Source organism: Saprolegnia parasitica (genome assembly GCF_000151545.1).
Source record: "Saprolegnia parasitica CBS 223.65 unplaced genomic scaffold supercont2.12, whole genome shotgun sequence".
Classification (NCBI taxonomy): Eukaryota; Oomycota; class Saprolegniomycetes; order Saprolegniales; family Saprolegniaceae; genus Saprolegnia; species Saprolegnia parasitica.
The window spans coordinates 557324-566391 of record NW_012156406.1 but is presented as its reverse complement, the minus strand read 5'-3'; the positions used below and the strand labels follow the sequence as shown (position 1 = coordinate 566391).

Here is a 9068-nt window from a genome sequence, read left to right as displayed (position 1 = left end):
CTCACGACGTGGTTCATCTTGGTTGTTTGGTCTTTCGTCGCACCACTCTCGTACTCGGCGACACTGCACCGACACTGCACTTTTGTGGACATGGACGCTGGACTCCTTTGCTCGAGCGCATCTATCCACATTGGCTCCACCAGCGGTGTCCGTGGCGTCGTCGTCGTTGCTCTAAGTTGCATTTGCGTCTGGTTTGGCTGGGATCGCTGGCGTCTGCGAGGCTTGGTACCGCCTGGCGTCCACTCCCTCCTCCTCAACGCCCACTGCGTCTACATGTTGGACTTTACAAACTGGAAGTACAAGGGGGAGTATTATCTCGACAAGACGTCGGCCGTCCTCGCTGGCTTACTGAGTCTCGAGTACCATGACAAGTTGTACATTTTTGACATCAAGACGTGGCGGCTCTTCTCGTGTGCGTCGTCGAAAGATATGACGCAGCCCAAGCGATTTCAGGTTGCAATTCCGCTAAGCCAGCTCTAGGAGATAAGGGTGACGAACGTGTTTTCGCCTGATCCCAGAGAGGTTAGGGCAATCTCCTTAGCTTGTCCACCTGTCGCGTGCAGTCCCGTCCGGATGGATGCAATATGCCTCGTCCCGCTCGTCGCTTGCACCCAGGGTATGTACCCTTGCTTGCACTCTCCATTGCGTCAAGCTGTTAATGCCCATGCGCAATGTCGCCTACGGAACACGGATCCTCCGCGATAGTTCAACACCTTCACTATGGGATCCTCAACGTCTCGGACGGCCTTGCTCCTGCGTGACGCAGTCCTCGTCGACGCGTGTCCGATCTCCCGCGACAGAGTCGTGGACCACGTCGCACGCGAGCCCTCTGCGGGTCTTGAACGAGGACCTTAAGCGCGGCCTCGTCGCCATTTTCCAATGCGCCTGCTTCCAGTACCCCAAAGTGCGTCGTATAAAAGTGCTGGCAGACGCCTGCTGCAACGGGCGACCTCGCTTTCCGAAAGCTAGCCACATACCATGGCACACGCGACGGTCGAGAGCTGTCCGTAGCCACTTGTGGCTTGGCCACTTCTCGCTCACGAAAAGGAGTGCACGATCCAGTCAATGCAACCTGTCTGTCTGTTTGTGTATCTTTGCGTGTAGGCGGAGTGATGCAATTGCAGGTATGTACTACGGTGTTGCAGAGGTGCGGGAGCCACCACGAGCGCGTCCTCAATTGGATGGTCGTGGTGGCAACAAGTCCACGGCTGTAGCTCACGGCTGTGCAAGCGACGCGAGGTCGAAGACAATCAACACTGCCACCTTGACGGCCCGCGAACCACTAAGAACTACTAGTATGTGCTACCAAGGCCACATGTAAGTTTATGGCCCTGGTGTTTGCTACCAAAGATGCTGGTTTGGCTCGTTTGCCACGAGTAGCCAAAGGATCGACACAGCAAAAGTACACACATTATTGTCATTTTATACATGTTGCTTAGGCGAGGTACCGCTTCAGGAGCGCCGACGTCGAGCTGTTGAAGCCCTGCAACGGCGCGCTCGCGTTGGCGCGCGACGCGCTGAGCTGGTTGCGGACCTGCGTCGCGAGGACCTTGCCGAGCTCGACGCCCCACTGGTCAAAGCTGTTGAGGCCCCAGATGGCGCCCTGGACCACCGTACGGTGCTCGTACAAGGCGAGGAGCTGGCCGCACGCGAACGCATCGAGCGTGCCGTGGAAGAGGAGCGACACCGACGGGCGGTTGCCCGGGAACGCCTTGTGCGGGCGGAGCGCCTCGGGCACGCCTTCGGCCGCGAGCTCTTCGACCGTCTTGCCGTTCGCGAGCGCGTCCGGCTGCGCGAAAAAGTTCGACATGAGCTCGTCGTGGTTCGAGACCTTCTCGCCGCTGAGGTGCGTCGGGTTCTGGCTCTTGCAAAACGCAATAAAGTCGCAGGGCACGACGCGGCCCTGGTGGATGAGCTGGTAAAAGCTGTGCTGGCCGTTCGTGCCGGGCTCGCCAAAGTTGATTTCGCCGGCCGCGAACGGCAGCACCGAGCCGTCGAGCGCGACGCGCTTCCCGTTCGACTCCATATCGACCTGCTGGATGTGCGCCGCAAAGCGGAGGAGCGCCTGCGCGTACGGCAGCATCGCGCGCGTCGCGTGGCCCAAGAACGACGAGTTCCAGATGCCGAGGAGGCCGAGGAGCACCGGGAGGTTCTCGCGCAGCGGCGCGTTCAAGAGGTGTTCGTCGAGGTCGTGGGCACCGGCAAGGAACGCGTCCGTGATGTCGGCGCCGTAATGGAGCGCCAGCGGGACGATACCGACCGCGGAGCACACGCTGTAGCGACCGCCGACCCAGTCCCAAAAGCCAAAGACGTTTTCGGGCAAAATGCCAAACTCCTGCGCCTTGGGCACGGCCGCCGAGACCGCGATCATGTGGTGGCGGATGGCGTCCGCGGCCGAGACGCCGTGGGCAGCAAGGCCGTCGACGAGCCACTTGCGGAGCGTGCGCGCGTTCAGCATCGTCTCCGCGGTCGTAAACGTCTTGGAGACGACGATGACCAACGTGTCTTCAGGGTTGAGGCCCTCGACCGCGCGCGCGGCGTCGACAGGGTCAACGTTCGCAAGGAAGCGGAGCGTGCGGCCGGCAGCCGCCGCCTTGGCGACCTTTTCGTGGCGAAGCGCCTCAAAGACGTACTCGGGGCCGAGGTAGCTGCCGCCAATGCCAATCGACACGACGTTCAGGAGCTTCTTGCCCGTCGCGCCATGGGCCTCGCCGCTGCGGACGCGGTCCGAAAACTTGCGAATCGCGCCAAGCACCTCGTGGACGTCCTCGACGACGTTCTTGCCGTCCACGTACATGGGCTTCGTCGCGGGGCTGCGGAGCGCCATATGCATGACCGCGCGGTCCTCCGTCTTGTTGACGTGCTCGCCGCTGGCAATCGCCGACAGCTTCTGGCGCAGCTGCGCGGCCTCGGCGAGGTCAAAGAGCAAGTCCATCGTTTCCAAGGTCGCGTTCTGGCGCGAGTAGTCGAGCGTGATACCGTTGTGCTCGGCAAGAAGGGCCGCGTTGCGGCCTTCGTCCTTGAGGAGCGTGCGCAGGTGCGTGGCCTTGATGGCGTCGGCGTGGGCGGCGAGGCGCGTCCACTGCGGCGTGTCGTTGATCATGGTATTACTTGGTCGGGCGGTGGCAAAAGCCGAAATGAGGGGTTTTCCTCGACAGTCAAAACGCGTCCTAGTATTCAGATTGAGACATGTTTTTATACAGGATATTCAAAGATGGAGGTTTTATTCCCCGAATCCATCACCGGATTCACTTCGCGTGCCAGGGACCATGCAAGGCCGCCAAGAATCCAGCGCACATAGCAGCGAGGCTAGTATATGACTCGAGTGTAGGCTCTATGGTGCGGCATTTTAACTATGGCCTTAGGACTCTAGGTTTCATTTTGCTTTTTCATTTTGAGTTGGAGGTCCAGTGCGCACCAGAGCAGAGTACATGTAGGACGTCGCACAGGTCAGCTGTAATAGCCGTCGCCACTTGCCTCACAGTGTGAAAAGGTAGTGTACGAACAGAAGACTAGGCTATAGTACGCAACGATCGTCGCGAGAGCCGAGTCGCGAGGACGCAGAAACAGGGCCGCTTGGCGTGTGCTATCACCGCGTCATTCATTACCTATGAGAGACTAGAGGATGTTGAAGTCGTGGCGGTGCCGCCTGCCTGCGATTGGCCCAGTCTAGATTCAGGGCTCGGGTGCAACTTGCGCCCATGTGACAAGCACCGAAGCTCGCGAGCTGCCGAGAAGCTTGCCTCGCTCCACCAGGTAGTGTAGGCGATGCACCAAGCGCGATGCACATCGCCGTCGTGGCGCCGACAGATGCGTGTTCATGCAGCGATCAACAGACGGCGGCGAGTAGCCATGGGCAGACGTGGCACGATGATGGCAAGGATCCGCAATACGTTCGTCGGTGTCATGCTGCTCTCGAGATGATGACGCCGCTTCTCGTGGCGACGGTCCAATGGACGCCACTGCGAGTACATGGACGAGCGATGCAGGTGCCTCGGGTACCGTCGCGGGGTCTAACGTGCCTCTCGTCCATGGGCATGGTCCTTGCGTGTCATATATCGCCGTTGGGGTGATAAAGACGTCTGCGTGAAAGAGTCTCCGAGATTTCGCATACTACACTTCCGACGCCCAAGCATTCGTGGATGTGGCATGTGACCTATCGCAGTCGCGCTCAACGAACATCCTCGACGACGTGTGTCCACTGCGACTAGTTGCTATAAACAGTCAAGGTATCAGCCATGGGTATCAGCGAGTTCTAGAGTGCAACATGTCTGGAGCGTGGAGCATGACGTGGCACCGCCTCATCGCTTCGCGTCGTCATGCGAGGAAATTCCAGTTCGTGGAGTCCGTTCTCGCCGCCGCTCGGAAGCACCAAGGCAATGCCAGTCGTGGCCATGGCAGCACGGGCGTCGTAGGAAGGAATGAGTTGTTGACCTTCGGCGCTCGTGTCCGCTTGCGATCGATATCCGGAAGATACGATCTGCTAACCGGATACCACACTCTGTATGGTGCTGCTTCTCTTCGTGTGCACGAGCAACACGTGCCGGTCGCCGATGGCGGAGGCGCTCGCCAAGCGCTGGCTTCGGAAGCACCCGGCGCCGGGCCTGCGCGTCGGCTCGGTCGCCTTGTCGGACGAGTTTGAGCCGCCCAACAGCCCCGCGTCGGCCTATGGCGTCGCCGCCATGCAGCGCCGAGGCGTCGACCTCCATCTTCACCGGTCGCGCCTCGTCAACCGCGAGCTCATAGAGTCCGCAGATGTCGTATATTGCGTCACGGCGCGCCATGAGCGCATGCTCCGCGCGCTCTTCCCGACGCTGCGGGCAACTGTGCGTGTCTTTCCAAGTGACATTGCCGACCCGTGGCACCAAGACGCGTCCGTGTACGAAGCCTGCGCTGCGCAGATTGAAGCCGCCATTGACGACCTCATGCCGCACATCGTCCGGGACTTTGTCTCGTGATGGCAGCGGAGATCGCATCGTCTTGGTCTGCCATTGCCAGTCGGTTGCCCTTTCCGGATTTCTTAGGTCTGGGAGGGTTAAGATCTCGCTCCAACTTCGTTGTCTTTAGCTGCTTCAGTTCGCACCCTGCGAGACGATACTTGTAGGCAGACTACCCTAGCAGAACAGATGTTAGCGCTGGAAAACGAGGGATTGCTTCAGAAGGGACAAGCAGATCGCGCTGTTGCTGTTCGATCTCTTGGACTACTCTATCGTCGTCCAGCGTCAACACCTGTCCTGCTAGGGTACAGTCTGTTCTAGTGTCCTCCAAGCATCGTTTAGCCTGTCGTTGCTTCCAATTGCGTGAGCTCTAGTACGTCTTTCTATGGCTGCGTTCAAGCGACCTTTCCAGTAGTACTACCAAGGCAGCCCAACCAACAGCCCATATCAGTCCCGGAGAGGTCCGACACATACCATTGCAGGCCATCTAGGCTCCCCGAAAAGACGTTGTCACCGGCGGAAGCTACGTGGCCTGCTCATCTTGCTTTCACTTGTTTTAATCGGTGGCCCGTCCGTTTCGTGCTGGTTCCCGCCATTCATATCTTGCGATGCTCACGCGTCAAGGCGCCAAGCGGCTCCGGTTCACGTCGCCGCGGACGTCGCAAGCCGCGCTCGTCTGCCCCGGCCTGCTCTTGCTCATCGTGTCGTACCAAGACGGCGTGCACGCGTGCGTCCGGCCGCTGGCGCGCATCTACCGCGAGACGCACCTCTTCACGCACGCCTTCTTCCTTCGCTTTGATCGCTGGCTCGTGTCGTTTGGCGTCGCCGGGCTTGGCCGGCTCGTCGCGACACAGCGCGAGTCGTGGCTGCAGCGCACGATGGACGCGCTCGTGTCGCTTGGGCACGTCGACGGCGTCCAGTTCCTCTTTGCAGAGACGCCGCTGCGGACCTGCCACCTCCTCGCGCTCTGCTGCGCGGCCGCACACCAGCACGCGGCGATGCTCGTGTATCTACGCGACCACTGCGACGATCAGATCATGCGCCTCGGCCTGCAGCTGCTTCCACTGTTTGCGCCCGAGAGCAGCCTCGAGGCGCGCAAGGCCGTCGCAGACCTCCTCCTGCGTGCGATTGCAACGAGCCGAGTCCGCATCTCGCCCGACACACTCGGTCTTCTGCAATCGCCTCGTCGCGACATGTAGAGATGGGATCGAATCGCGTTTAAAGTGATAGTGTTGTTACGACGACGCTGCTTCGTTGTGCGTATGCTGCCACTCGCGGTCGAGGTACTCGAGGGCCGCGGCCCAGCATTGCGGCTCGGGCAGTGCTTTCTGCGGCGGAATGCCCGTCTTCTGGTACTGCTTGCCGTCCTCGCCGTAGCAGCGCTGGTACGGGACGTCGACGACCCACCCGTTGGGGAGCGACATCTCGCGCACGTCCGAGAGCCGCCCGGCCGTCTTGGCGCCGAGTCGACACGTCTTGGGCCGGTGCAGGAGGGCGAGGAGGAGGAGTTCGCTGGTCCTACAACCAAAGGACGACATGCTCGCACGCGCATTCTTCTTGACAGCCAAGGTCCTACCGAGCCGTGTCGGCGCCTTGGAGAATCGCGAGCGGCCCATCGTAGCGCAGTCGTGACGTTGGTACGTGGAACTGCCGCTTCTGGAGCCGTTCTTCCATGATAAAGGCGAACGACGGCGGCTTGAAGAATGACGCGAGCACAAGCGACACAATGTACGAGCCGCCGCCCGTGCTGTGGCGCAAGTCCAAAATGAGTCCGTGCAGATGCGTCGCATGGAGATGCGTCACGATGGCCTCCATCGCCCAGCGCATCGCTTCGAGGTCGTACATCTCGGGCACCAAACCCTACGGATGCACGTACGATCATGAGCTCGGCATCAAGGAAGCATCGATGGCAACCTTGGTGCACGGCTTGCGCCGCGTACCGCAGGAGCGCAGCTCGAACGGCAGCTGGAGCTCGACAAAGCCCTCGAGTGCCGAGAGCGAGAGGTATCCGATCGGCCTTGAGTGCCGGACAACACCCCACGTAAACTGGTTCGCAATCACATTGTAGTTGTCAAGCTGGTCGCGGACCCAGCCGTCGAGGTCCATGGACCGCACGCGGTTGTTGTTGGGGATCGAGACGTTGGAGATCGTGACGCACGGGTCGTCAAGAAGCGCGATGCTGTCGACGAGCGCCGTCCAGAGGTCGTGCTCGGTCGTCGCGCCGTCAATCTTGTCGCCAAAGAGCCGATGCACGAGCGACCAGTTCGCGTTGCCTTCGAGAAATGCATAGTCGTGGTAGATGCCACTCCAGAACGCTTCAAAGTTGACCTTGGCGTCCGTGGACGAAAACGTGCCCGAGATAACATCATGGAGCCACTGCCACGCCGACCGCAGCAGCATGCTGCCCAAGGTCAAGCAGATGACGCAGATCCCGCCGAGCAGTGGCATGTGGCGCCGCAATCGGCTCGTCGGCTGGATGAGCAAGGACTCGCACCATTGCAGCGGGTAGAGAAAGCACAGGTTAAGAAAGCCGCTACAGCAGCATGTTCATGGTAAGTCGTCGACGCCATGCAGGATGCCATGCGCGTCTACCTACGCGTCGCCCGGAAGGGCGGGAAGAGGAAGATGATCAAGTTGGACACCGTGTACCTAAAGTGCTCCTTCTTGGCCATCGCCGTCGCGTCGTCTCCGCTCAAGTCGTCGCGATCTCGTGTTGACCTCAACACGTGGGACACGCCTGGTGCAATGTAGTGCCTAATTAGGCAAGAATATCGAAGGGCCGCGCTGAATTAGGATCCGCCAACTTCAACGCAAGTGCCATGTCACCCAAGTCACCTTAGCTTCTGCAGATCGGTGGCCAGAGCATACCTCTCGTAGGTACGAGGACAGGGCGCTGGCCGGCCTGGTAGGGCACCCAACACATGCAGGTAGCCCGCATGGCCTCCTGCCGTTCTTTGGTCGGACGACAGGTGGCTTCAACAACGCGCGTCTGCGGGCTGTCGCCTTTCTCGCCATGCTGACTCGGAGTCGCCGAGTCAGCGCCACAGGAAGAGTGCGATAAAAGGTGCGAAGGACCTAGCACCGCGCACGTTTCTGTCCAAAGCTACTTTCCTCGTTTGCTCGATGACAAGTTGTACACGCTGGATAGACCGACACATGGATGTAATATTGACAGACAACTTGGCATGCTTCTTACGCCGAGAGGCCGTACTGCTTCAGGAGCGGCTCGGTGCTCTGGGGACGGCCACGGAACGCTTCAAAGACCTGGAGCGGGTGGCGCGAGCCGCCGAGCGCAAGCACCGTGTCGCGGAACTCGCGGCCCGTCTTGGCGAGCGCGGCTTCGTCGTCAAGGCCGGCTTCTTCAAACTTGCTGAACGCGTCGCACGAGAGCACCTCGGCCCACTTGTAGCTGTAATAGCCGGCAGAGTACCCGCCCGCAAAGATGTGCGAGAACGAGCACAGGAACCGGTCTTCCGGCAAGGGCGAAAGCACAGTGAACTTGGCCGCAATCGCCTTTTGCACGTCAAAGATGGTCTCGTCGCCCGACGGGTCAAACTTGTGGTGGAGGTGCATGTCGAGGGCGCCAAAGTTGAGCTGGCGCAGCATCCCGGACGCGGCCATGTACTTGCGCGCGTCGCAGATCTTCTCAAAGAGCTCCGCCGGCAGCGGCTCGTTGGTCTCGTAGTGGCCGCTAATGTCGTTGATCGTGCCGCGGTGGTAGCAAAAGTTCTCCATAAACTGCGACGGCAGCTCGACCGCGTCCCACTCGACGCCGTTGATGCCGGCGGCCGCTTCGTGCTCGACAGTTGTCAGCATGTGCTGGAGGCCGTGGCCAAACTCGTGGAAGAGCGTCTCGACCTCGCGGAAGTTCATCAAGCTCGGCTTGTCGCCGACGGGCGGCGACTGGTTGCAGATGAGGTACGCCACAGGAATGCGGATCGCGCCATTAGCGCCGAGGAGCTTGGAGCGGCCAACAGCGCTGTTCATCCACGCACCGCCGCGCTTCTCGGCCGGGCGCGCAAACGAGTCGAGGAAGAAGCGCGCAATGATCTCGTTCGACTCGGCCGACCGAATGTTGAAGAAGCGAACGTCCTTGTGCCACACCTGCGCTTGGCCGTCGGCGGATTTAGC

The 9068-nt window shown here is 60.4% G+C and overlaps 5 protein-coding genes across 5 annotated transcripts in view; 2 read left to right on the top strand and 3 right to left on the bottom strand.

Moving 5' to 3' along the window:
* Positions 1–1416: 1416 nt before the first annotated feature.
* SPRG_04789 (glucose-6-phosphate isomerase) lies at positions 1417–3150 on the bottom strand. Its single transcript, XM_012343191.1, has one exon. It carries the CDS (start codon positions 3101–3103, stop codon positions 1436–1438), a length of 1668 nt encoding a protein of 555 aa, XP_012198581.1. The 5' UTR covers positions 3104–3150; the 3' UTR covers positions 1417–1435.
* A 1355-nt stretch (positions 3151–4505) lies between these two features.
* SPRG_04788 (hypothetical protein) lies at positions 4506–5068 on the top strand (the record flags this gene model as incomplete). Its single annotated transcript, XM_012343190.1, has 1 exon — positions 4506–5068. The coding sequence occupies one exon, from the start codon at positions 4506–4508 to the stop codon at positions 4956–4958; it is 453 nt and encodes a 150-aa protein (XP_012198580.1). The 3' UTR covers positions 4959–5068.
* Positions 5069–5518: 450 nt separating this feature from the next.
* SPRG_04787 (hypothetical protein) lies at positions 5519–6136 on the top strand (the record flags this gene model as incomplete). The annotated part of the gene is made up of 1 exon (XM_012343189.1): positions 5519–6136. Exon 1 carries the CDS (start codon positions 5546–5548, stop codon positions 6134–6136), a length of 591 nt encoding a protein of 196 aa, XP_012198579.1. The 5' UTR covers positions 5519–5545.
* Positions 6137–6139: 3 nt separating this feature from the next.
* Positions 6140–7686, bottom strand: SPRG_04786 (hypothetical protein). The gene is made up of 4 exons (XM_012343188.1): positions 7530–7686; positions 6852–7470; positions 6514–6797; positions 6140–6455 (listed from the first exon to the last, which is right to left on the bottom strand). The coding sequence occupies exons 1-4, from the start codon at positions 7607–7609 to the stop codon at positions 6173–6175; spliced, it is 1266 nt and encodes a 421-aa protein (XP_012198578.1). The 5' UTR covers positions 7610–7686; the 3' UTR covers positions 6140–6172.
* Positions 7687–8129: 443 nt separating this feature from the next.
* SPRG_22138 (hypothetical protein) overlaps positions 8130–9068 on the bottom strand; it is a gene marked incomplete at both ends in the record, with an annotated part of 2535 nt that continues 1596 nt past the window's right edge. The window contains one exon of the mRNA XM_012343246.1: positions 8130–9029. Within this exon, the coding sequence (XP_012198636.1) occupies positions 8130–9029 (900 nt within the window). The remainder of the gene's footprint in view (positions 9030–9068) is intronic.